Source organism: Archocentrus centrarchus, chromosome 20 (genome assembly GCF_007364275.1).
Source record: "Archocentrus centrarchus isolate MPI-CPG fArcCen1 chromosome 20, fArcCen1, whole genome shotgun sequence".
NCBI lineage: Eukaryota > Metazoa > Chordata > Actinopteri > Cichliformes > Cichlidae > Archocentrus > Archocentrus centrarchus.
In genome coordinates this window covers 24,395,672-24,422,965 of record NC_044365.1, presented here as the reverse complement: position 1 = coordinate 24,422,965, position 27,294 = coordinate 24,395,672, and the positions used below count along the sequence as shown (strand labels likewise).

Here is a 27,294-nt window from a genome sequence, read left to right as displayed (position 1 = left end):
ATCATGTTCTGTTTGATTTTAATTTCACATGTGAAGCATGTACAGGTACTTATTTACAGATAATTAAGCTTTTTTTTTATATTTAACTTGAAATAACAAAGTTCAGTGTTTTTTGCAGACATTCACGTTTACTCTTAGTAACTAACCTTGTAAGGCCAAAAATGTTCATCAGAGCAGTGACTGTTTGTTTACTGCAATTTAAAGAAGCTGCGGCCATATTTATTTCAGAGCTTAGCCTGTGCCTTCTCCAGTTGATCTTTCAGTTCCAAGTAGGCTATAGAGTTAAGGTGCACCTCATCTGGGCCATCAGCGATCCGCAGAGTCCGTGCATATGAGTACCTGAACACAAATTTAATGCTGACATCACAGAAGGCATTTATCAAATTATTCTGTAAGAGGGGGATCACACTTACATCTGTGCTAGTGGGACATCTCCAGACACACCTGCACCACCATATACCTGGATGGCAATGTCCACCACCTTGCAGGCCATTCTTCCTGCAGCGACTTTGATCATAGCGATCTAGGAAGCAGGAATGATAAATGGTAGACTTCTGAAGACTGGAGGCCCTTCCAGATTCCATACTACACAGGATTCCAAGCAAGTTTTACATATGACAAAACTGACAAAAACTAAAAAAAAACACTATTTAGAAAAAGAATGCCATGTCACTGTTCATCTGAAGTTAGACATCTGGCAGCATATTTATATAAATACTAGTTTTACCTGCTTGTGAGCTGCCCGACTGCCTACTGTATCCAGAGCATGAGCAGCATGGAGAGTCAGCAGGCGTGTCTGCTCTATCATGAGACGGCACTCTGCTACCCAGTGGCCAACAACTTCCTGCAGAACAGATACGTGGAGATGAGAGCAGTTAGTCAAGCTGTATCTAAAAATCTGTCCACTAGGTGTCAACAGCAGGAAAGAGCTCAACACACTGCCACAGCCCTGAGATTAAAATAGAGATATCTGTAGGGTTCTCAGCCCACAACATGATTCAAGTTTGCACTACTGTACATGTCATTCATACATCTTCTGTTTAAGCAGACTAAACCTTCCCAATGCTGGCAAACACTATGGTGGTGTAAATATATTTAACAGATACTTTATTAGTAGTTAAAAAAAAAAAAATTACAATTATAAACTTTATTTCCTGATGTGGTTTTTTTTTTCCCCTGCATGTTGCCACCTCATAACTGGCAGTAATCCAGCATAACTGAGAACCTCTCCTCTAGATACAGCTTCACTTACATGTGAGCACAGTCTTTTTCCAAAGGCGTGTCTGATGAAGGCCCGCTGGCAGAGTAGCTCCAGTGCGAACTCTGCTAGTCCAACAGCTCTCATACAGTGGTGCAGCCTGCCTGGCCCCAGACGACCCTGGGCAATCTCAAATCCCCTGCCCTCTCCTGGAAACCAATACAGTGTAACAAAGCATAGACAAAAAGAGAGGGAACAGAAGGGGAGAAACTGTATCTCTGTTCTAATGATCTCATTCACAAAAATGGTAAGGCAACACTGATTTATTGTTCAAATATAATAATTTTGTGGCATGTTTCGTGGGAATATATGCAAAACAATACAGGCTTTTACCTAGAATAATGTTGGAGGCAGGGACACGTACATCTTCAAAGTGCACTTCAAAGTGGCCACCGTGGATAGCATCTGAGGGCAGACACAAGGACTGATTAAAATCAAGCCAGGAAAGCTCATCATCTTTAGCTGCCCATCTACAGTACTGTGGGGGGAAACAAAACAAAAAAACAAGGACAGATAAATGGCTTGTGAAACTGCTATGGCAGGCATAAACCTACCATCCTGTCCAAACACGGTGAGTGGTCTGATGAGCTTTACACCTGTTGTATCCATAGGCACGAGGATCATACTGTGCTGGCCATGCCTAAGAAACAAGTTTACAACCAAAACACGCGACGGAATTATACTTTGAATACAGTTACCATTTTTCACACAGCTAAAAACATGATACTCCTGTTCATTCTTTTCAAACAAGGGTGTGTATCTTTTATTGCAGATAAAACAAGAAGAACATTTATTAGATTTTGGGTGTGGCTGTTAGGGACTGCTTTTAATTAAATATCCTTAATTATGGGAATGAGATACAGTTACATGTCAACCAAAATTTAATGGCTGTCAAGTATCAACATTAGACTGTCGTGTTTTTCTATGTCATACTAAAACTTAGGGCAGAAAGCTAGGTTGGTATTAAGGTGCATACTGGGAAGCACACTGTCTCTAAGCAAAGTCCATTTCAGTTATAGCAGCACAGAGGAACAAACAGCTTCTAAAGGAAGTTCAAAGGTCCACAGTCACAAAGCAAATTCACATAAAACCAAAACTGTGACACTAAAACTTACAGCGGTAATAAAAATCCTAGTACTGTGGTTAAAAACATGACATCAGAAAACTCTGGAAAAAGCATAAACAAACTTTGCATGTTTGTTCCCACAAAGAAATATGCAGATATTCCTCAGTGAACTGCTCTGCTGACCTGTTTTTAACATCCCGAGGGCTGCTCCTGCACATCACAATGGCCACTTTGCATCGGGGATTGCCGGCACCTAGTGGGACAAGGCAAAAATCCCATGGTTCATTTATATATTCGGGTTCTGTTGCTGTCTGGTGGTTTAAAAAAAAAATAAAAAACACAATAGGGCTGGCAACTTTTCAGAAACTGCCTCCGTCCTTAACCATTCCATGACCCCTAGCTTGGCCGGAAACTCTCTGTTTTACTGTCACGGATGTGGCAACCATGTGGCTGCTTAATAATGTTAATGATGGCTGCAGGTTTCCTGAGTTAGTCTTTTTTTTTTCCTGTAAATAAGTAACTTTATTCCTTTTTTCAGCAGATTATGCTAGTTGCAGATTACTGAAACGTGTCTTTTATAAAACACAAATTACATTAAAAGTAAACTCTAGAGGGCAATACTGATATACACCTCATTTAAATAAAATATCACAATATTGGACACAGTCCTAATTCAACACTGATGTGAACTGTGTAATAATCGCAAGAATAACCTTATGCAGAATCCTTTGGAATTTCCATGGTTGAGACAAACCCTAGGGCACAAACAGGGTGACCAACGAATGGTCTGGACTTCCTGTTTAGGCTTTAGTTCAACTGGCAAAACCATCCCCTCCGGACAGGACATATGGACACCACACAGCAACAGACAACTTTAGTCTAAGAACTTTCACAAGACTAAAAATGCGTGAGAGCACACGAATGCTCAAACTCGATCTGACAGAAGTCTTTACACTTACTCTCTGGTTACAGAAATGCAAACAAACATTTACTGATTATTTTCAGACTGTAGCAAAGAGCACAAAATTAACACCAGACACCACCCATAAACCACATCTAGGAAAGCCCGTTTGGCCCAGAGGCAGGTTAGGTTTTCCTGTGAACCCTTACATAAGGGTCTGTGATTCAAAGCATGTCTATACATGCCTTATCATCTCTGGTATGAATTTAAACCTTCCCAAACCTGTAATTTGGTTGTCACCTCATCAGAAAACCTAACATCTGAAGCAGCTGACTTATTTCTGGAAAAAATAAATAAATAAATATCAAGTCAATATGCAATATTGATACAGCTAAAAACCCTTTTTCCTTTCTCATGAAAACTAAGCTCTTGGTCAATAAAGTCTGACTGGAATTGTTATGGATACATTTTGTTATTTATTTACTTAGTTATCCATTTGCCTTGTATATATTTTTTCCAATATGTTTATTTACAAGAAGTGAAAGAAAGAATGTGGAAACCCCCCCCCACTCCAAAAAAAAAAAAAAAAAAAAAAAAAAAAAAACCACAACTGATTATTTCTGAGGAAGCAGAAATAAGGAAATAATAATAATAAAAAAAGAATTACTCTAGTTTCATTTGTGTATTTCGCAAAGTTTCTAAAAGTGGTTTACATTACTAGAGCCTGTGTTAGTGAGAATGGGGCTGGTAAAATATGCAGACAGACAGACAGAGACACACACACACACACACACACACACACACAAACACACACACACACACACACACATCCCTTTTTCCAGTCAGATTTTTTACAAAGGACAACAACCAGCTGGCACTCCCTGCGTGTCAGAGACTCGAGAGTGCGCAAGTTCATAATTTATCACTGACTGAAAAACAGCCTCACTTTATATGAAGCTTTGCACAGCATACAGAAAAACGGAGGACTCTGGAATTTGTATTCATCTTAGCCACCTATGTTTGAACCTGACCCACACTCAAAACACACAGACGCAAACACACCCTCACACTCTGTCAAACACTACGTCTGTGTGAGCTACGTGGTGAAGGGACAGGCTCCTGCAGTGTCAGAAGTGAAGGGAGTGGGGCAGGCTGAAGCAGAGATTAGTCACTGCAGTGCCAGAGTGCATACGTTTTTCTTCAGAATACACAAAACCAACAGAAGGACTAGTGCTATTTCTACAGCTCTCAGAAAAGGAACAGAAACAAGGTAAGAACATGTTTGACTTTGACATCTAAAATACAAGTTAGACTTTTCTTTAAGATTCTTAACTGCACTGTGTGCTGATGAGAGATGTACTCCTTATAAAATATGTGTCTTAAGACGTGGTGTTAGGTGTTTTTTTTAATATATAAATTTAATTTTTAATCCCTAAACTATGCCTTTAAAATGTGTAGTTATACTTTACATATACTTATTATACCATGAGATATCTGGCATGGCATTGTTGTTTTGAATTACTGAAATGCCACTTCAGTCTTTGACTAACAGTCAAAGTCCTGCTTGATATATTTTATGACTTCTGTGAGGTCATGTTATCAAGCTAAATGTGTCTATATTACCTCATTACCACTGTTGTGTTAGGTTTGTGTCAGCCCTGCTTTTCTCCTGAGTGAGTAGCTCTTTGTAAACAGTCTTAATCTTTTACCTATAAGTCACAGGACTTATTGTTGGTCTACATTAAACTTCCACTTTTGTCTCACTGACTTTGCTTAATTTTTTTTATACTCCCACAAGATTAATAAAATGCACTATTTTATCCAAGTGTACCCAAAAGCGTCATTCCCATGCCCACGTCTAACACACGTGAGCAGAGAATACAGACAATACAACAATAAAACTAGCCTGTATTTCAAATATCATCACTTATACACATCAGCAAAACAATTTTCACCACTATACTAAAATATATATATATATTTTTTTTTTAATTTGAACAAATTTTCATACTGCTTTATGCATTTGGCTGGTGAAGACCAAGCAATCCAAACAGCTCCTTTGTAAAAACACACAAACACCTTATATATGAAGCCCAGCTGTTGACAGAATATTTGGCATTTTTCTTATTGTTCTAATGAACATCTGCTTTAGTAACTCCTGATCCTCCTATTCACAAGAGAAATATTCGTTAAGTGATCGCTGTCAACACAGCAAATGCAATTTGCCAAAAACGCTCCTAACGTGCAAAATATTCCGTGCATCACATCTTGGTCCTCAGCCAGGAGTTACATCATCTGTCACGTAATGGTTTTTTTTTGCTCTTGGAGTCCACAGTTTCCTAAATTCTTCTTCCTCAGGAAAAAAGAAATTGATTTATGATTTCTAATATTTATTGGAAAAATGCAAGAAGTATGCTTAGAGCTCAATTAATTTTTTTCCCTAAGGGGGGAAAAAAAATTAGGGGGGGAAAATTTCTTCTTCTTCTAAAAACACCTTTTCTGCTTGAGAGTAATATCTATGTAAGCACAGAATTCCATCTGCTAATCCTTAGGACAGACTGTCATCGGAAGTGAAAAGCTGGGGATGTTAACATCACAATGAGTCTGGATGAAAGGGTCACATCAATGGGTCATCCTGTTGAACCAGCATATACCACCTACAGTAAAACCAACATCCTGGATTTGAATCTGGCAAAAGACCCCGCACTCGCATGACATCCTCATCTCTTTCTCCACATTCTTGACTCAACTTCCCCCAGCTGACAATATTAACCCTTTAACACCCAAGTATTATACAGGCCACCCGGACTTATTCTCTCTTTCTGTGTGTATAGAAAAGTGCATGTCAAATGGACCTGCCGTTAAATAAAGGTTAAATTAAGATTAATAACTCAAAAAAAGACAACAAATTGGATCGGTGTTAACAAGCTGCAAGCTATATACCTGAGGTTATTAGTTTCCTGTGCAGCTACCTTTTTCCTTGTGATTAAAGCATTAGTAAACTCGAAAGCTGCCATTTCCTGTAGATCACTCAGCATCCAACAGAATATAAATGAACTCCATTCAAAAAAACTAACTAGAAGATGTGCAAGTCTCTGGTCCCACTATTGTTTACTGTGTTTATTCAAGCCCACATACACATACACACACACACACGCACTTCTGACAGGCTAGGCTTAAGCCATTAGGGAAACCATGCAGGAGAGATTCCTTTGATGCAGAACACACAAAGAACTCGCCTTTCCTGTTTATGGTAAAAAGGGGCTGGCAGTTTACAAATGCTCTGTTCTTGTTCTGTTAAATCATGCCATACATGTTAATGAACAATGACTGAATTGGTAGTCCAAGAGTATATTGTACCACACCAATACCAACTGAAAAGGCAGAATAAAATGTGTTCCCAATTGAAAATATTTCTCTAACTCCCTAAATCATTTTTTTCTCTACAGAAAGAATGGAGGACTATGATTACGATGATCACAACTCCAGTTTAAATGACAGCTATGACTACAATTATGAACACACCATCTGTGACAAAGAAACAGTTCGCTCGTTTGCTGGCATCTTCCTTCCAGTCATCTATGCCCTGGCCCTGGTAGTAGGCCTGGCTGGAAATGCCTTGGTAGTGGTGGTCTACACATCACGGCTGAAATTACGAACCCTGACAGATGTGTGCATCCTCAACCTTGCCATTTCAGACCTGCTGCTTCTCCTCACCCTGCCTTTCTGGGCAGCTGATGCTGTCCACGGCTGGAGGCTGGGTTCGGCAGCCTGCAAGCTCACATCCTTCCTCTACAGCACCAACTTCAGCTGTGGCATGCTGCTGCTTGCGTGCATCAGTGTGGATCGCTATCGTGCTGTAGTCAAAAATCCAACTGGCAGAACTGGAACAGGATCCCGAGTAAAGAGACAGTGGCTCCTAGTGTGCATAATGCTGTGGACTACAGCCAGCATTCTCGGCCTACCCGAGCTTATCTTCTCCACAGTGAAGCACTCCCATTACAGGATTAGCTGCACAGCCATCTACCCGCATAGCATGGCCCGACCTGCAAAGGCTGCCTTAGAGCTGCTGGAGGTGATCCTGAGATTTGTGATACCTTTCCTGGTCATGGTGGTGTGCTACTGTCGGGTGGGGCTGGCACTGAGTAAGGCCGTTGCGGTGCGAAGAGAGAAAAAGTGGCAAGCTCTGCGAGTCCTCCTGGCTGTGGTGGCTGTATTCCTGCTCACCCAACTGCCCTACACCGTGGTCAAGCTATGCCGAGCAATGGACATCATCTACATGCTTGTGACCGACTGTGAAGTCAGCAAGGGCTTGGATCACGCTATCCAGGTGACAGAAAGCCTCGCGCTCACCCACGCCTGCATTAACCCTCTGTTGTATGCCTTCATGGGGTCATCCTTCAGGGGTCATGTTCTGAAGGCAGCCAAGCACCTTGGACAGCGACTTGGCAGACACCAGAGACATGTTAACGAGGAGCCCGTGGAGATTGCACTCCACGCGTGTAATCAAACTCAATCCCAGTCAGATTCAGAAGAGAGAGAGACCAGCACCTTTACTATTTAAGACTCAAAGATGTATCTATTTTTTGTAAGCTCCAACAAAAAATTGCACGTATACAGTTTAAATATATTTACATTCTTTTACTAACATACAAGACCGATATCCTTAAGCATAAATATTAATTCTTTGTTTAATAAACTGCATATGTACAGTGAATTTATATGCACTAACCAGCAAACTATTTTGTATAAATTATGTATTTTATTAAATAAAAGAACAAAGTTTTCAACAACACGCATCTGTTGCAACTAAGCACAGCTGATGCTCAGAGTTCTCTAGTTCTTTACAACAAATCCAATTCAGCTTTACGGTTTACGCTCTCTTAAACGAACTCATCTGTGTCTCATTTTATTGCATCCCGTGGTTTTGGGTTGGAATGACAGATGACTTGATTGCGCAGTGGGTGACCCATTGAGTGGAAAAACATTTGGCAAAGGAAGACAGGGCAGCAACCAGCAGGACGCATCCCTCCATGTTATCAAAAATGAATGTTGTCTGGAGGAGTTTAAAGCATTACAGCCAATTTCATATAATTTTCCTTTTTAATCCTTTCAATAATACAAACTTTATGGTTTGCAGTTAAGTGCAATCCATCATTTTCACCAGATCACTTATAATGCGACTTTAAACTTCAAATCCAGGCTCAGCCATTTGGAAGGGGTGGAAATTTAAGAAGTTTATTCAAGCCTGTGAGACAACAGTGCTAACCACCACGCCACCGTGCTGTCCCCACTGATAAACATAAGACTAAAAACTTCATTGTTTACCATTCTTTCCATCTCCAGTACCTGTTAGTCATCCCTTTTTCCAGTGAAATGCCTTTTGGAAGATTGGAGGTGTGATCTATGGAACGCCCAAAGTAGGTGTGTCTAGCCAAAGAAACACATGTTGAGGCTACAACATGACAATGTTGACAATCTAAGCAAAGAAACTGGGTATCCAGGAAACAGAAGTATTAAGGCACCTATAATCAGACCGAATGAGTTAAGCACACCAAAGTAAGCCCTAAATCCCGCATGATCTCACGTATCTGAACAATGTCTTTGAAAATTATGGTAAAAAAGGATTGAATAGATGTTTTTTTAAATTTTTATTTCCTGTACAATAACTGATGAAGTGGGTGCAGGGAGGAATTACTGTATGCATCTCAAAACTACAGTATAACACAATCTTGTTTTTTTGACTTGATTCATACTTTAGCCTGACAGAGACAAAACATATTAAGACTCAATTCCGCTGGCAATCCCACACTGCTACTGCTAATAATGGGAAATGTGTACATCAGCTTTGCTTGTGTTAAGTCTGTAAATACACTCAAATACAAATGGCTATGGCTATGGCTTGAAAATAAAACTCAAAGTCTGGGAATAATTTTAGTGCATTATCATGCCTATGGGACTGGCTTAAATAGCTTCCACACCATAAAGCTGCACTGGAAATGTATTTAGACCCTCCCATCTAGCGACAAACTGCCTTCACCCAAAACAACTTTAGAGAAAAAAGGAAAGCAAAGAGGAAAGTGGCATCATTATATAGTGATTGTGGATTATAGACAGCATTTCTTTAATTTAAGAAGCATGAAATTACTTACAGTAGGTTTGAATTTTGACGGGTTATTCTTCGAGAAACTAGTGGTCAACTGAAGAGAGGCACTAAGAATGCTCTCATTATCATTATGCTGGCATTATAATGTAATATAACATAAAAAAGTCTTTAGTTTCTGGTCTTGGAAATAATATTGCATAAATAAAAACAAAGCCAGAGATTCCCCTTACTAAGGATCCCCAAGTACCTTGGAGAGCATATTGGGAAAGCCCCATTGAGGAACTGGCAGTTCACATTACATTTGGTGATTGGAAAGAATGAGTTTTACCATAGAAACACTTTCCATGAAAATAAAATACATGGACAGAACATCAACTGATTTCACTTCTACTTTTGTTCTAAGTGAAGTTGGATTGAATGTCTGGAAATCTTGTCTCACTGCAAAAACACACAAAAAAAAACCATCTGATACTTTGTTACAAAAGCAACTATGGGTCACAAAGTATGAAAGAACCCACAATCACACCCACATTCTTTTCTGACAGAGAGATACATTCATTCTAGTAAAGGAAATTCTCCTTACCCCAGAAGAGTTTTCTCCTGAGGGACTTTTCACTTCCAAGCAAAAGAGAAACGTTAGTAGTTCTGTTGTTTTCTTTTTTTTCTAACGAATGATAAAGTCAAACTGTGCACTACACAAAATAGTAGTTGCAGAAATTCTTCTCAATTTTGGTAAACCACGGCATTTTAAGCTTTCAGCTGCAAAAATAAATTCCATGCAATTATTAAAAAAAAAAAAAAAAACAATCCCCCAAACAACTGACCTGGGAATAAGGCCCTCACACAGCATGTGTCAGAGGAAGCATCTGGAATATCATTCGGGTTAAGGAGGTTCACGATAAACCAAAAACACTAGTCTGATTGTTAACTACAACAGTCAATACAAGACAAACGGTATATTAAATATCAAGCTCGTTTATGAAGAACAAAGATAGGCCCAATGACAAGAAGAACAGTGATTCACAAATGAGTCACAGATTTGTGCCTATGTCCAGAGAATTAACACGCACTCGTGCACATGAATGCAGTCTTAGTAACACTTACGTAACAGTTGTAAATGTTTGCAGCAGTACGTTTATTTTAAGATCTTAAGGCCATTTTGTTGTCTTTTTAACTTGACTAACGTGTAATGACTCATCATTTAGGAAAATAAATGCCAGTTGATCCAGTGGTTCAACTGACATTTGCCCCATTGCCTATTTATCACACTTGCATGTTTCTGATCAAACAAATTTTAATATTAGACAATGATAACCTGAGTAAATTCAAAATGCAGTTTTTAAAAATGATGATTTTATTCATTAAGGGGAAAAAAAAAAGCCATCCAAACCTACCTGGCCCTGTGTGAATAAAGTAATTATCCACAAAACCTACTAATTGGTTGTGCCACCCTTGACGAGAACTGCAATCAAGCTTTTGTGATAATTGTCAATGAGTCATTCACATCACTGGAGGAATTTTGCCCCACTCTTCTTTGCAGAATTGTTTAATTCAGTCACACTGGAAATATGCAAAAAATTAAATAAAATAAAAGGTAAACTGTTTGCAGCAGCACATTTGCTTTAAAATTTTACAGTCATTTTTCAACTTGACTGATCATTTAGGAGTGAAGTACAGTTGAGCTTATATTGGTCCAACCTGTTGGCAAAATGAAGCTATATTACCCAGAATGACATGAAGCCAAGACTTTTCAAGGTTTAAAGTTGTTTGTATGATATAATGCATACTGGATGAGTCATTTGCCCTTTCTCGTTGTCCATATGTTCGTACTTTGGGTTGGTATGCATCTCTGTGGTTCTTTGTTACATTAACATCTTGACTGCATAAACACAGCCCTTACTGAGGAAGGCTCTTGAGTCCATTAACAGACAACATTTTCAGGTTTACCCTTTTAAAAACATTTTTTGGTTTATGGGGACTTTTTAAAAGCAGAGATTGTTATAAAACAATTGCTTGGCATTTACTGACTTCAGGCTCTCTAAACTAGAGACTGTCTTGCAATGGAATCACTCCAGCCACGCCACTAATTTGCCCTTTGCTCACCTACATCTGGCACCCCAAACTCAGTACTCGTGCTGTGGACCACACCGTCTTTAAACCTGGCCTTCACGCCAAAGTTTTGTGCATAGATGCATTGTTGACAAAAGTCAAAATACCCCAAACCAACTTTGTGGCAAGTCTGCTAAAGCAGATGTCTCCAGGAGACAGGTGAACAAGCAAACACCAGCTAAGATGTCACAGTTGACGATGAACCTGAAATCTGTCTCACAACAATGAATAATGTGTATTTCTCTCATCGTGTAACAAACAGGACAGAAAACAAAAACGAAAAACACTTACCACTGCTCCACCATTTTTTGCCATTAATGATGTAATTGTCTTTATCCCTGCGGAGACTGCACTCCATGTTGGTTGCATCACTGGAGGCCACATCAGGTTCTAGGGAAGGGAACACACCACATACTGTAGATTTCAAAGAGTGATAAAATATTAACAATAAATCATTAATCAAAATTTTCAATGAAACTCACACTCACGATTTACATGTGCAATAAACTATATTTTCTTATATGCTAACTTTCTGTATTCCAGCTTAAACCACAGCCAAAGGATTAAAATATATGTATTTAGAAAGCACACAGACTACAACAATAGAAGTTGAAACAGAAGTTCGAACTATTCAAAAGTGCAAGACAGAGTTTTTTTGATCCACATGTTATAGAGTACTGTGCAAATGTCTTGAGCCATCCTTTATATCTTTATTTACTGCTCAAAAAAAGTAAAGGAACACTGAAAACACATCAGACCTCAATGGGGGAAAAAAAATAAATAAATAAAAAAAATCATGCAATCAAACTAGTATGGACTGGGTCAGGAACAAAAGGATGCCACATTGTCAAAGTGAAACAATTGTGTGGCAGGCTAGTCCCTTTTACTGAAATTTCATTGCAGCAACTCAAAATGGCACTCAGTCTGTATGGCCTCCACATGTTTGTATGCATGCCTGACAACGATGGGGCATATTCCTAATGAGACGACAGATGATATCCTGCGGGATCTCCTCCCAGATCTGGACCAGGGCATCAATGAGCTCCTGGACAGTCTAAGGTGCAACCTGGCAGTGTCCTGGAGGTGTTCTATTGGATTTAGATCAGGAAGCTTGGGGGGGCCAGTCAATACCTTCATCCTCCAGGAACTACCCGCATACTCCTGCCACATTTTCGTGCACCAGGAAGAACCCAGGACCAATGCATCAGCGTAGGGTCAGACAATGGGTCCAAGGATTTCATCCTGATACCTAATGGGAGTCAGGGTGTCACTGCCTAACCCGTAGAGGCCTGCGCATCCTTCCATGGATATGCCTCCCCAGACCCACCACCAAACTGGTCATTCTGAACGATGTTACAAGCAGCATAGCATTCTCCATGGCTTCTCCAGACCCTTTCACGTCTGTCACATGTGCTCATGGTGACCCTGCTCTCATCTCATTCCTGAACATGCACTTCAACTGGTAGCAGCAAAGTCTGGTAGCTCTGACCTTTACTACAACTTTACTTTTGTTGTACTTTTAATCAATTGGATTTTGTTTTTGTCACACAATGGACACTTATGTGGAGGAGAAGAGTTTACTCAAGAGAAGAGCTGTTATCATTGAAATGGAGCAAATCAGGAAGCTACCATCCTAGTCCAGCTGAAATAGAGGCATGGTGATATAAGGACTTTCTGCCAACAGTCATTACAGGAAACGTCAACCCTCTGCCCAACAAAATTGATGAGCTGGAGATATTGTTGAAGACTCAAAGTATACAGTGAGTGCAGTCTCATATGTTTTACTGAAACATGGTTGAATCAAAACATCTCAGACTCTAATGTGGATCTACCTGGTTTCACCCTCAAACGATTGGACAGAGATGCTAAAGCTAGTGCCGAGAAAAAAAAAAAAAAAGGTGGGGGGACTGGCTTTGTTTGTGGACCAGAGATGTGGTCCTGAGCATTTCGCTGTCAAGGAGATGATGTGTCGTCCTGATATTGAATTATTGGCAGTTGGTATGCGACCATAATGTGTACCAACAGAATTCAGTCACATAATAACAATACTTGTTTACATTCCACCCAAGGCAATAGCCGAAGTTCCGTGTGAAATTATCCACAAAACAGTTGCTGGGATACAGACTAAACATCCAGAGGCACTCTTCATAATTTCAGGAGACTTCAGTCATGTTTCTCTCTCCTCCCATATGACTGGAAGCCATCCTAAACAACTCTGATCAGCCACTTTTTAACATCTTTATGGACCCAAAAAAACATGAGCACTGGAAGGAAGGAAGGAAGGAAGGAAGATGATGACAGCAGATGAGCCATGTCAGACATATGAAATTCCCTCTGGGATCATGCTACCACTAGTGACACTGGTGCTAGTCAAAACTAGTGAAAAAACAGAAAAGATGAGGAGGGAAAAAATATCAGTGGCCTCCACCTGTTAAACCATTCCTGTTTTGGGGGTTGTCTCATTGTTGCCCCTCTAATGCACCTATTGTTAATTTAATTAATACCAAAGCAGCTGAAACTGATTAACAACCCCCTCTGCTACTAAACTGACCAGATCAAATCAATATCCCAGAAATTAAATTGACTTGACGCTACACCCTGATTAAAAAGTGTTCCGTTAATTTTTTTGAGCAAACGTGCAAACATGCATGCAAAGACTCATTTATAAGGCAAAAACAAAGTTTGTAAAATTCTAATGAGCTTGAAAGTCAATATTTGGTAAGACCACTGTTCTCTTCAGCATAGCCTGAACTCTCTGAGGCAGCTTTCTTGTTATTTCTTTAAGCAGTCTTCAGAAATAGTTCTCCAGGCTTCTTGAAGGACATTCAAAGCTCTTGTTTGGATATTGGCTGCATTTTGTTCTGTTCTCTGTCAAGATCATCACACACTGCTTCGATAATGCTGACGTCTGGGCTCTGGGGATGCTGGTGCATGACTGGTAGTGTTCCATCGTGTGTTTAGGATCATTATCACGCTGAAAACTAAAGCGGTTGCAAATCACATGCTTTCCAGATGGTGCTGCATAGTGGATCAAAATTTGATGGCAACACTGTCAAACTGTTATCTCTGGCATTTTGTGTAGATTCAAAAAAAAAAAAAAAATTACGTTTTTGTGGCAAGCTACTAGTAACAAAGTTCCTAAGATACAATTTGAAGTTTTATCTCTGCCTGTTATGAGCAGACAACACTGGTTCACCGCTGGAGTTGGGTGCCTTTTAGCACTTGAGTGATTCATAGGTCAGTATTAAGTGGCTAAACAAACAAACAAAAACATTTCTCCAAAAATGGTCTGGCCTGAAAATGTAGAAAAAGCAGCCAATGTGTAAAGAAAACTTTGAAAGGTCTTCAGAAAGCCTGGAGAACTCTTCAAAACCACTGTAAAAACATTACAAGAATTTATGGCTCTTTGGAAGCAAAATGTAAAGAGAAACTCAAGACTTTGGCCTGGTACTGTGAACTGACTGCACTGCTGCCAAAAAACGTCTCCAAAATACCATTAATGTGTCTGTGTTTACCAAAAAAAAAAAAAAAAAAAAACCCACAGGGATGTTCAAACCCACTGTAATCACCTCTGGCAGCAGCATGTCGCTGTTTCCAGGCAGCATCAAAAGCAAACGAAAGAAAAACAGGGAGAAATTACTCATCGTGATCTCGTGTTTGCTATTGGCGTGTAAAAAGCTTTTTACAAAGTCACTAGCGGACATGCTTTCTATAACTTAAACCTAATTAAGACCACAGCCATCACCAGGCAGAAAAATATACAACTGCAGACCGCAGCACATATTGTGAGAAGTGAACTTTAAGAACTACTTTGTAAAAGGGATGAAATTTCCTGAATGTATAACAGTGAGTGTTCCAAAGTGTGCCAACAAAGCTACACTTAGAATACATTCCTCAAACTTTGCTTTCAGCACCCATTCCCCTCCTGATGCTAGAGATTATGGAATGCTTTTTTGTGACCTGGTCATGGAAATACCTGTCATACAGAAGCAGGAGCGAATCTCTCCACTGAGCAAAGGCTCCAGCCACTTTTTCTTCTGCTCCTCAGTGCCAAACATGTGGAGCACCTCTATATTTCCTGTGTCTGTGGAAAGATAATCGTATTCCAGTAATTACAAGCTGAATTTGGGAACTAACGCGCTCACGTGGAAGACTGATTTAACTTTCCTGACAAATAAATGCCTTAAAAAGTTGAATCTGGAGATTTTATTTGTGTGGTTTTATTTAGAAGATATATTTTTAAAACCCCCAAATGCAGGGTTATGACAAAAACAAGGCAGTACTGTTGACATCTGGAGAGACTTTTTTTCTTCTTTTTTCTGAGTAACAGAAAATATAATCTAGGTTCTACATACAAAGAGCAAGGCCACGTTTACAATAAAGCCAAATAAGGGGACAAAACTGATCTATATTTTCATTAAAGGCCTTCGATGTAAGATATTTTACCAGGTGCCTGGCAGTTAAAGACCTCGGGAGCAAACATGCAGCGTCCAGTTTCTTCTGCAATATAGGCATAATCCAACTGAGTGAGTCCACTGACTGTAGGCAGGAACAGGTTCCACAGCCCTGCCTCCCTGGCTTTACTCTGCACACAGACACATGTTATTATATAGAGTGGAAATGCATGCCACGGCTTCTTTCAAAGTCAACTCTGATAATAAGCACAGCTCAAGAAATTGGAACAGATCAGCACAGACATAAATAATAGTAATTTTCTTGCAACGCTAAATACTAAATGATGGATTGTAGTGTGTGACTGACTTAGAAGCACTGTTTACACAAGAGTTAAATAAACCTGGGCGCCGAACTTGCTGGACTGATACTTGATTTTAGACGGCTCTCTATCACATGTGGTTGTATTTTTTTGATTTTGTTTTTTCATATTTATGGTAATATTTGTTATGCAGTAACTCTGCAGAGAAGAATCTGAGTGTCTAAGTTTAAAAAAAAAAAAAAAAAAAAGAAAAAAAAAAACCCTCTTGCAAAAATATCATCCCTACATACCTTTAGTTCCTCTATAATTTGAGGGGTGTGCCATCTCTGTGGAGACTGAGCGTTTTTGGAGTAATATGCCGCAACTTCCTAAGGAACAACAACATTAAAAAAAAAAAAAAAGTGAGTTGATAAAACAGTTCACATCGACTCTACTAGCAAAATGGGAAAATGCATCATCAAATAAGACAATGTAGCGATAGGTCCTCAACTTAACTAATACAGAGATAGTTGTACAGGCTTTTGTGGTTCTTTATCTGTTCCACTTCACAAGAATGATATGACGCCCTGCCATGTGACGATGCCAGCGTGCGATGTGTTTTATGTAATCGAATGACCCACTGTTCTTTCACTCTAATTAATTAGCCCTGATTACAGGCACTGCTCTGTGCACAACTTTGAAGTTCATCGGTGCATACAAATCCGCTCTGTTCTCAGCAGTTCTTGGCACTGACCTTCTGAGCAGGAAGCACATATTGTCTCATGAAGTCTTTGACCTGCTGGAGAACAGCCTGACCTTTAGCTGTCTGGAGGAACAATCTGTCTTTTGTTGGACCTGTGAGGGGCCTGACATGAAATACATTTCAAATGTTAAAAGTCTGACAGGGAATAACAGAAGCAACAGCTAGATGCCAAATTCCAACTGCAGCTGTCTCAAATATAATCAGCAGGTGGAACTGAATAAGTGGAATAGCTTTTTTGACCTACAATAATAAAGGATTTTGAAAATCTTCCTTTTATAGCAGCATGTTTGGACTCTCTTAAGCTGAATGCATCAAAAATATCAGTGCATTGCTGCACAGTGAATTAATTCATTACTGAAACCTACCTCTGCCCAAGCTGCAAGGCAACCTTAGCCAAGGGCTCCACATACTGGCCAAATTGAGCTGCATTTGGTGCACTGGCATTACCCAGGAGGTGACGAGCATAGATCCCCTATGAAAGAAAAAGAAAAAAATATTAACTATATTATTTACGTGCTTATTTTAATTCCTCTGTGCTTTTAGTGCCCAGCCCATAACTGTTCCTTTTTCCTGACTTTCTCAGTACAATATGACAAACCAAAAATGTAAAATTTGGATTTATCACTCTATGAAGTCACTGATTTTCAGTCCAGTTCTTGTGTAATTTGGCAAACCTCAGCCTTTTCTCCCCGTTTCCCTTCCTTAAGGATAACATCTTGACAGCCACCTTTCCACTGAGAGCATTTCTTATGGGGCTTCAGTGAACAGCAGATGGTTCAATTGAAGGGACAGATTTATTTCTGAGTTCCTGTGTCGTGTCTTTGCTGGAGATGACTGTCAAATACTGCACATCTGCTGTATATAGATTTTTGGGCCTGTCACTTTTTTTTGTCCTTTATTTATCCAGTTTCTTCTAATGTTTTTTTTTAAAAGGCACACCATGCTGAGAGATGCCAAGTCTTTGACTAATAGCTTATTGGGAAGCGCCTTGTTGGTGCAAAAAAAATATTTTATACCTGCCAAACTGTGCCATCCTTATCATTTTGCATAGATTCAACTAAAGCAAGTATGTGCTTGTAACAGGCTGCTAATAAAGTGCCTAAAGAGAAAATTTTAAATTGCTATTTTGCTAAGTTGTGTGTTATCACTGGTTCACCCCCTGAGATAGGTGCCTTTTTTAAAAATCTTTGAATGATTCATAGTTCAGTGTTGAGTCACTTAACAGACAAAACATTCCTCTGAAAATGGTCAGGTAAAAGGACTGGACTGAAAATGAGAAAAAGCAGCCAATGTCCAAAGAAAAACTTTGAAAGATCTTCAGAAAGCCTGGAGAGCTACTGCTCAAGACCCCTTAAAAAAATTGCAATAAGGTCTGGCTCCTTGGAAGCAAAAACTGAAATGAGTGGCTCAAGACTTTTGCACAGTACTGCATGTCAGCAGAAAAATCAGTATAGTACTGCAGCTTGGTACAAACCTGGGCAATTCCTGCCATTTTAAAGACAGATAAGGCCAAGTAGAAATTCAATTGTGGCAATGCAGGGGGGATCCCCCGGCACCTGCAGTAAATGGAGATCAGGTCTTGCACAGTTGGAATACCTGCTCATTGAGGAATAAGGCCAGAGGGACAAGCGCATATTGTGAGCCAACATAAACAAATAATAAATGTAAAATTATTTTCAAACAACAATTTTAGAAAACAATTGATCTGTTTATTTATCCATTGTGTATAAATGCTAATAATCATCAGGGTTATCAACAGTTGTTGACGTTACCTTCTCTTCCTTTTAAACTGCCCATCGTGCTGGTAATGTTAAGACTTGTGGGCCAGTAATGTGGCATAAGGAAGTAGGCCAGATCTGCCAGGGGCTGTCCAGTGGTAGAAAGCTCCCAGTCCAACACAGCTATCACATGTGCCTTATCACATAAAGCAGGCTTTGAAGTATTCACTGACAAATGTAGCAAAGCAGTAGGAATAAAGGTCACAGAAACGGTACCTCTGTTGGATGGAATATTAAGTTATCCAGTCGGTAATCTCCATGGACGAGGGTGACCTCATTGTCACTGGCTGGCAGATTCTTCATCAACCAATCAGACAGTTCATTCATGGCTGGAATGTCTCTGTGGGCTGCTGCGGCATACTGCTTGGTCCAGGTGGAAACCTTTACAGATAAAAGGGGCATTTCTTATTTTCACAAATCTCGCTAGAGTTCCAGAAGAAACAAAGAGTGAAACTGCTTCAGTTTGTCAAGCGCTGTGTTATCTCACTTGTCTCCTGCAGTAACCTGGTCCTCTTCCATATGCTTCAAGGTTCAGTGACGCCAGATCCAGGGAGTGTAGCTTTGCCAACACTTCCACTGCAGCCACATACAGAGCTGTTCTCTCTGCTGGACTCACTCCAGGCAGACGGAGATCCCTGAATATGCGCCCCTGATCAACAGAGATGGATGACTGCCTTTTAACAAAAATAATATTTTCATCTCTAGTGAAAACAAAAGCTGAAACTAACATACACTGGCAGGAAAAGGAAAATAAAATTGGGACTTGGAGCCTATGTCAAGCAAAACACCTACAAAAATATTATATTCAGGAACTTGTGACTCATCAATGCTCAAACTTACCTTCACATGCTGCATTAAGTAGAACTCTGTTCCAATGACTTCAACATCAGTGCAGTGAAAGAGGGGCTGGGGCACTGGGAAACCAACAGAGAAGAGAGCCTTCTGCACTCTGTACTCTCTGTCCACCTGCAAATGAAGGGGGAAAAAAAAAATCTCCTATGATAAAACTTTACTCATGGTCACATAATATGGTCACAATTTACTAAACATTTGGGTGAAAATGAGCGCCAATACTTTCATTTGACTCAATCCAAATAATTACAAGGTTAAAGTAGATACAGTTTGTGCGCAGATGGTAACTGCAAAGCAGCATTTACAATTCAGTATATGTACTGTAAGTTAGACATAAATATATTCATTCAGGGTTAAAAAGATTTCAGTTTTTATAAAAACTACATGCAAACTCAACATAGTCAGCTAGATCAGATCCTAACCATTTAATGAGAACTGATTTACAATGTAAATCAGAAATGTAAATCAGAAAGAACTATGTAAATTTTACATAGTTCTTTCCAGGAAATGTGCTACATGGTCATCTAATGACCATTATTTGTGGCCATTTATTTACAACATTTGAGCTTACACTTATCACTGAGTGTTCCCTCACGTCTGTCAAATGTAATCTTCACACAGTCACATTTCTGGCAGACCTTTTAAATTCATAGTTTCACAGCAAGGCTACAAATATACTTGTGAATTAATAAATGCATAACTGTGCTTTGTAAGGATGCATTTGCCAACTATTTCAGTGGTCAAAACAAGGCTATTATACTTAAAGCCAAACTAAAAACAATTAAAAAAAATAGTTATCTGAAAGAAAAAGAAACTCAGACAGTAGTATATTTTATATGCACTCGTTGGACACTTTATTAGGTACACCTTGCTAGTACAAGGTTGGACCCCCTTTTCCTTCAGAACTGCCTTAATTCTTCGTGGCACAGTTTCAACAAGCTGCTGGAAACTTTCCTCAGAGATTTTGGTCCATATTGAAAAGCCAGCATCGCACAGTTGCTGCATATTTATCAGCTGAACATCCATGATGTGAACCTCCTGTTCCACCACATCTCATAGGTGCTTTATTGGACTGAGTCAGTGGAGGCCATTTGAGTACACTGAACTTATTTTCCTGTTTTGATAGGGTCTTCTGCTGTACAGACACCCCACAGGGAACAGTTCTGGCTCCATTTCTATTTATCACATATACTGCAGACTCCTACAACTCTGCTAGGGTTCCTACAAAAGCTCTTGGATGACTCAGCAATTGTTGGCGTCATCGCTGATGGCAACAGCAGGGAGTAGAGATCACTGACGGAGGGCTTTGTCAACTAGTGAAAGTGGAACTGCCTCCAGATCAACACAGAAAACCAAGGAGCTGGTGGTGGACTTTCACGGGCGCAAAAATTCTCCACTTGCACCAGTGAACACCAAGGGAATGGACATTGAGATTGTGGACTCAGAGGTACCTGGGTGTTCATCTGAGCAATAATCTAAACTGGACTAACAACACAAATGTCATTTAAAGAAAGGACAGCGCAAGCTGTATCTGCTACAGAGACTTCTTCAGGAGCTCCCACTGCACTCCAAAAGACCTTTTATGACTCTGTGGGGGATTAGATATTTTTTATGTTGAAGTCTGCTGGGGAAGGAATATCTCCACTGAGGACAGAAAGATACTGAATGGATTGATCAAGAAAGCCGGCTCTGGAAATGTTTGCTAAGCTGTCATCCCTGTTAGAAAATACCTTTCACCCCATGCAGGTCATCCTGACAGCACTGAGCACCTCCTTCAGTAACAGACTGCAGCATGCATGGTATGTGAAGGAGAGATTTAGGAGGTTGTTCCTTCCTTCAGTGATCAACAGTAGTAGGACTGAGCCATGCTTTGTTTACGCCAAATTGTGACACTACCGTACAAATGTGGCAGCAGAAATTGAGACTCGTCAGACCAGGCAACGTTTTTCCAAATTTCTATTGTCCAATTTTGGTGAGCACATATGAAATGTGGCCTCAGTTTCCTGTTCTTAGCTGACACGAGTGGCACCCAGCGCGGTCTTCTCCTGCAGTAAACCATCTTCTCTTGCATTGATGCATGTTTATTGAGACTGGGAAGTCAAAAGTATATAAAAGTAACACTAGCTAAAGCTAAACATTTTTAAACAGTAAAAACTGAAATGGTGAAACCAGCTGAGGATATTGTCTGAAACTGAACTATTTCTTTCTTTTTAAAATTAAAACTATAATAACTGTAGGTGAAACTTTACCTTGTGAGCTCCTGGCAGCAGCTCACCTGGGGGTCGCTTCCTGAGAACGTAACTGTTTGACGGCGTCTGGATTAGAAAGGTTGGGTTTGACTGACCAGCACTGAAAAGATAAGAGGATACATCTAGTATGTTATCAGCAGGCGAAACATTTGTTCTAGATTACCTCTGAGAACTAGTAAACCCTGTCTACCTTACCTGTACTGTCTGACAGTAAGCGTGTCTTTATTTGACACAAGTGCCTTGGCAGTCAAATATCTTTGAAGACTGCCAACATTTAATTTATGTTGCTGTCGTACAGGAGTTGTCGGTTCTTCCATGTCGCAATTATAACTCTGGATTAATCATTGCCAGATTTATCACTGAACTAGCCACATTTAGCAGTGCCCATATGGTGGTCGGACCATTTATGAACAGGCACAACGAGGGAACGCCCCTTTTTAAAATTATTTTGTCACAAATGCATAAATTATCAAAAATTTAAACATTAATGGCCAGAAGCTTTTCAACACTAAACTTACACCTTCAGAATAAAAAAGTTTCAACAAACCGCTGGTGATGTAGGAACACTTTAGGGTAGTTGTGCTCGCTTTCTGCACGGACATTGTTTACGGGAACACACATCCTGACAGCTGGTTTGAGAAGAGAAGACGTGTACTTTCTCTACCGATTCCTCTTTTGAATTTTTAAAAATATTTTTATATCATTGGTATTTCTTTCACATTATTTAGCCTTCGTCTGTTTTCCAAATGGCGACAGTGGAGGAGCTGAAGTTGAGGGTGAGAGAGTTGGAGAATGAGCTGATAAAGTGTAAGCAGAAGCAGCAGGGTACCACGGAAGATGCTCACAGCCACGCACTAAATAGACCGAAAATTAACAAAATGAGCGCCGAAGTTGTGGATTCCAACCCGTACAGGTAATTTTTAGTTGTCTTTTCGCTGAATTTTGTGTACAGCTCATAGTGTTGAGAGCCGACGCCTTGTTGTGAGTCACAGACCGCAAGCTAATCTCAGCTGTTTTTTATTTCAGTCGCCTCATGGCTTTAAAGAGAATGGGCATCGTGGATGATTACGAGGTATATTTAAAGTTTTTATTTTAATGCTGTGCACTTTCTGGTTGCTGTCCTCGTATCGGAAGTGTTCGTATTTAATATTGAAACAATATAGACAAACTGCTAGTTTAATGTCATATTTTTTTTCTACACATGTTAGCCAATATTTATAGAAACACTAACCCTATATTCGTATTAGCTTGCTCAAAAAACCATACAACTGTTGTCAGAAGTTTACATCCACTCATTGACATGAATATTTAGGACTTTTAATGATTTCTTTAACCAGCTCTTTTTCAAGGGTGGAATGAATGTACAACATACATCTTTAATGAATTAAAAGAGAGAGAGAGAGAGAGAAAAGAATTGGGTGCACAAGTTTGAATTGATTTTTGATTTTCTCTAATCCACACAGGGTCAAAAGTATACATACAGGCTCAATTAGACACACAAACCCCCGCTAATATGAAATATCCTTTAACAGGTTTCACATTCAACCAGATGCTTTTGGTAGCCATCAACAAACTTCTGGTATAATTCTGGCTGGATATTTGACCACTCTTCTCAGCAGAAATGGTTCATTTGAGTTCATTTGAATTGGTTGGTTTCCTGGTATGAACCCAGCTCAGTGTTAGCCTATTCATTCCAAAATCAGTTTTTGTGTGTTTGGGATCATCATCTTGTTGGAACACCTTATTGTGTGTGAGTTTCAACTGCCTAGCTTTAGATTTGACGTGAAATTGAAGTACTGGCAGCAAAACACTTCCCAAAGCATGATGCTCCCACCACCATGCTTGACAGTTGGTACAGTGTTCTTAAGTTTGAAAGCTTCATCTTTACTTTATCAACCACGCCTCTTGTCATTGTGGCCAAAAAGTTCAGTCTTTGACTATAAAACTTTTCTCCAGATGGCATTTGGCGTGTCCGTGTCAGCAGCTGCAACTTTCAGTCGAGCTTGAAGGTGTTGATTTTGGAGCAGGGGCTTCTTTCTTAGTCAGCACTCTCTGTCCATGGTGACGTAAAACTGGCTTCTTTATGGACAGTGATGCTGGTGTTATGGTGTTAAGCTTATGGCACACTTGAGCCTTGGTGGTATTCTCCCAGACCTTGGCAAAGTGGTGACACAACAGAAAAACTTGTACTTACAGTTGTTTGAATTTGCAGTGATATTAAAATCTACAGTTCTCTTTCTCTTAGATCTTCATTGAGTTCCTTAGACTTTCCCACTGAGTACTGGTCAATCCAATGAGTGCTGTCAATCAAATCTTTTGTATGCTGGCAAAGAGAAACTACCAGTTGTAGTCAATCATTGGCACTAACAAGAAGTTTAAAAGCCTTGGCCTAAGTTAAAAGAAGACATTGGGTGTATGTATATATTTGAGCCTGTATGTATACTTTTGTGGATTCCTAAAAAATACAAAATAAATTCCAGCTTGTGCACCCAATTATTTTTTTAAGTCATTAAAATGTATGCTGTACAATCATTCTACCCTGTAAAAAGAACAAGTCAAAGAAATCATTAAAAGCCCAAATTTACCATTGCATTCATGCCCATGATGAGTGTATGTAAACTTCTGACCATTCAAACAATGCAATGTTAGAAGCTTTTGCATTGAGAATGATAAATAACCATGTAAACATTTGTTGACAGAAAATTCGGACATTCACAGTAGCTGTGGTTGGAGTTGGAGGAGTTGGCAGTGTGACAGCTGAAATGCTCACTAGATGTGGCATTGGTAAGGTAATGGAAACTTTCATTGTCTTTCACTTTTACTTGATTTCTATCAGTGTCATTCTGTGCTGCTTTTGCCCTTACCGTTCCTTGTTCTCATTTTGTGGCCTCACAGTTGCTCCTTTTTGACTACGATAAAGTAGAGCTTGCCAATATGAACAGGCTGTTCTTCCAGCCCCACCAGGCAGGCCTCAGCAAAGTGGAAGCAGCAGAACACACACTCAGGTACACGGTTGTCAACAGATATCCACTTTTCTGCCAAACCCATTCAGTTTCTTTCAAATGCATGTGACTTACTTCTTTCCCAACAGAAACATTAATCCAGACGTGTCATTTGAAACTCATAACTACAATATTACTACAATGGATAATTTTACACATTTCATGGATCGCATCAGGTTAGAATTCCTGTTCTATATTTCCTAGATTTCTGTCCTCTAGATTTCCTTATTTTGCAGCAGCTTTCACAGCAAATAACTGTGTTTTCAGTCATGGAGGTCTGGAAGAAGGGAAACCAGTGGATTTGGTCCTGAGCTGTGTGGACAACTTTGAGGCTCGAATGGCCATCAATACAGTGAGTGTGTGTGTGTGTGTGTGTGTCTGTGTATGTGTTTATTTATATATATATATTTATATATATATTTATATATATATTTATATATATATATATATATATATATATATATTTATATATATATATATATATATATATATATATATATATATATATATATATATATATATATATATATATATATATATATATATATATATATATATATATATATATTTTGGTGTTTGTTTCAGGCCTGCAATGAACTAGGTCAGATCTGGATGGAGTCTGGTGTCAGTGAGAATGCTGTGTCAGGGCACATCCAGCTCATCATTCCTGGAGAGACGGCCTGCTTCGCTGTATGCCCACACATAAACAACATATCTTTGTACTAAAAATATGTTAGGGAATAATGTAGTTAGATTCTAATAATATATATTCTCTTAGTGTGCTCCTCCACTTGTGGTGGCAGCCAACATTGATGAGAAAACCTTAAAACGGGAGGGTGTGTGTGCTGCCAGCTTACCAACAACCATGGGTGTCGTGGCAGGCCTCCTTGTGCAAAATGTCCTCAAGTAGGTTTATTTTTTTATTTATGGGCAGGTTAAAATGTAAAAAGTGAAGGTAAATGTTTATTAAGTGTTTTGTCTTCCAGGTATCTGCTAAAGTTTGGTACTGTCAGTTATTATCTTGGCTACAATGCCATGCAGGACTTCTTCCCTGCCATGGCCATGAAAGCCAACCCCCAGTGCAGTGACCGTCACTGCAGGAGACAACAGGAGGAATACAAGGTGTGTATGCTCACTGTTTGTTTTAATGTAATAGGATGCAAGACTGACTAAAATCATTGTTTGCATCAGTTAGAAAAGCTAACTTTATTCATTGGTTTTCTGTTCAGAGGAAAGAAGCAGAGCAGCCCAAAGTGATAGTAGTACAGGAAGAAGAGGAGGTGATACATGAAGATAATGAATGGGGTGAGCAAAAGAAGCCTTTGCAGTGTCACATAGTTTGCCTCAATTTTTCCCTATGACATTAATGTGCATTAACATACACAAATGTGCTGTGCAGGCATTGAACTGGTATCAGAAGTGACTGAAGAAGAGCTAAAGGCTGCATCAGGTGCTGTGCCTGACCTCCCAGAAGGCATCACTGTGGCGTATACCATTCCAACTGAGGTTAGTATTCTTTAAGACACCACAGCTTTGAAGCAATTAAATTGTAGCTTTGCATGGGTAAGCTCATTATTTTAAGAAGTCAAATGTTTGCAGCACTAGATGACTTAAAGCTCCAGTTTTACTGTACTGCTTTTAAATGAAAACACAGATGTAACACAGATGGGCTTGGATATAATTTGAAAAGGAAAACAAATACATATTCTAGCATTTTGTTGTAACTCTTTATTGAATGTTTGTGTGGACTATGAGGCCATTTCAACTCAATTCTGATTCTCAGTTCTCTGGATTGTTTTCTCCTCTTTGAACCAGGAAGCAGCAGATGGGCAGACTGTGGAGGAGAGCGAGCAGAGCCTAGAAGAATTAATGGCTCAGATGAAAAAACTGTAGGCAACAATCTGAAAGAGCATTTCTGCTGTTTAATAGAAGACTAACCTTTTCTTGCGTGCCCATTCCAACAGCATTGTGAAAAAGCCAATTGAATAAAATATAAGCAGTTAAAGAATGAGTTAAACAGCTAAGGAAGTGGAATGCATGATAAATGCTGCTTATGGCATTTTTCTCTCTCACACACACACACACACACACAGAACATCAGATATGTAATTTATTCACATGGTAGGAAAGTGTGTAGCAATTTAAATGGGAACACTTTCTAATTACATGTTGATAAACCTAAAGAGATCATTTAGCGTTTTGCTTAGTGAATGTGTGTTCCAACATCATCTCTATTTAAAAAAACAAAACAAAAAAAACTAAGAGGTTCATGTAACATTACAGAACATTGTTTAAATTGTCTCAATAAAGTATTTATTAGCTGGGCATGTTGGATTTTATTTTTATTTTCCTGTACACCTTTTACAGATGTTATTAATACATGAATAAATGAAAGCAGTAAAGACACTTTGTATGTTGTATAATTGGCAAGACAATAGGTTTTGTACAATGTGTCCCTTTTGGCCTCAGTCTACTGTACATCGACCTGGAGCCTTATATATCACAGTGATGTGTTTG

General features: G+C 39.4%; 3 protein-coding genes across 3 annotated transcripts; 2 read left to right on the top strand and 1 right to left on the bottom strand.

Annotated features, from left to right (window-relative positions):
- Position 1: 1 nt before the first annotated feature.
- acad11 (acyl-CoA dehydrogenase family, member 11) lies at positions 2-22,172 on the bottom strand. Its single transcript, XM_030756021.1, has 20 exons — positions 21,971-22,172; positions 21,776-21,875; positions 19,515-19,640; positions 19,162-19,323; positions 18,891-19,055; positions 18,669-18,810; positions 18,371-18,492; positions 17,262-17,368; positions 16,888-16,999; positions 16,445-16,522; positions 15,887-16,025; positions 15,417-15,524; positions 11,732-11,830; positions 2,508-2,577; positions 1,813-1,898; positions 1,592-1,663; positions 1,253-1,407; positions 728-844; positions 414-523; positions 2-339 (listed from the first exon to the last, which is right to left on the bottom strand). Exons 1-20 carry the CDS (start codon positions 22,090-22,092, stop codon positions 225-227), a joined length of 2,307 nt encoding a protein of 768 aa, XP_030611881.1. The 5' UTR covers positions 22,093-22,172; the 3' UTR covers positions 2-224.
- On the top strand, positions 4,107-8,018 carry ackr4b (atypical chemokine receptor 4b). Its single transcript, XM_030756024.1, has 2 exons — positions 4,107-4,495; positions 6,675-8,018. The coding sequence occupies exon 2, from the start codon at positions 6,680-6,682 to the stop codon at positions 7,787-7,789; it is 1,110 nt and encodes a 369-aa protein (XP_030611884.1). The 5' UTR covers positions 4,107-4,495; positions 6,675-6,679; the 3' UTR covers positions 7,790-8,018.
- Positions 22,173-22,372: 200 nt separating the features above from the next.
- uba5 (ubiquitin-like modifier activating enzyme 5) lies at positions 22,373-26,735 on the top strand. The gene is made up of 12 exons (XM_030756927.1): positions 22,373-22,688; positions 22,802-22,847; positions 24,475-24,564; positions 24,671-24,780; positions 24,867-24,953; positions 25,045-25,129; positions 25,363-25,467; positions 25,556-25,683; positions 25,764-25,899; positions 26,007-26,082; positions 26,177-26,283; positions 26,593-26,735. The coding sequence occupies exons 1-12, from the start codon at positions 22,522-22,524 to the stop codon at positions 26,668-26,670; spliced, it is 1,215 nt and encodes a 404-aa protein (XP_030612787.1). The 5' UTR covers positions 22,373-22,521; the 3' UTR covers positions 26,671-26,735.
- Positions 26,736-27,294: the final 559 nt, after the last annotated feature.

Excerpts from the sequence above, each read along its gene's own strand:
- ackr4b (XM_030756024.1), top strand. The coding sequence starts at position 6,680 with ATGGAGGACTATGATTACGATGATCACAACTCCAGTTTAAATGACAGC.
- acad11 (XM_030756021.1), bottom strand. The coding sequence starts at position 22,092 with ATGGAAGAACCGACAACTCCTGTACGACAGCAACATAAATTAAATGTT. Across the intron at positions 18,811-18,890 it reads TAATATTCCATCCAACAGAG|GCACATGTGATAGCTGTGTT; the intron begins GTACCGTTTCTG and ends TTATGTGATAAG. Across the intron at positions 17,369-18,370 it reads AAATGGCAGGAATTGCCCAG|GGGATCTATGCTCGTCACCT; the intron begins GTTTGTACCAAG and ends TTTCTTTCATAG.
- uba5 (XM_030756927.1), top strand. The coding sequence starts at position 22,522 with ATGGCGACAGTGGAGGAGCTGAAGTTGAGGGTGAGAGAGTTGGAGAAT. Across the intron at positions 22,848-24,474 it reads GCATCGTGGATGATTACGAG|AAAATTCGGACATTCACAGT; the intron begins GTATATTTAAAG and ends ATTTGTTGACAG. Across the intron at positions 25,900-26,006 it reads GACAACAGGAGGAATACAAG|AGGAAAGAAGCAGAGCAGCC; the intron begins GTGTGTATGCTC and ends TTTTCTGTTCAG.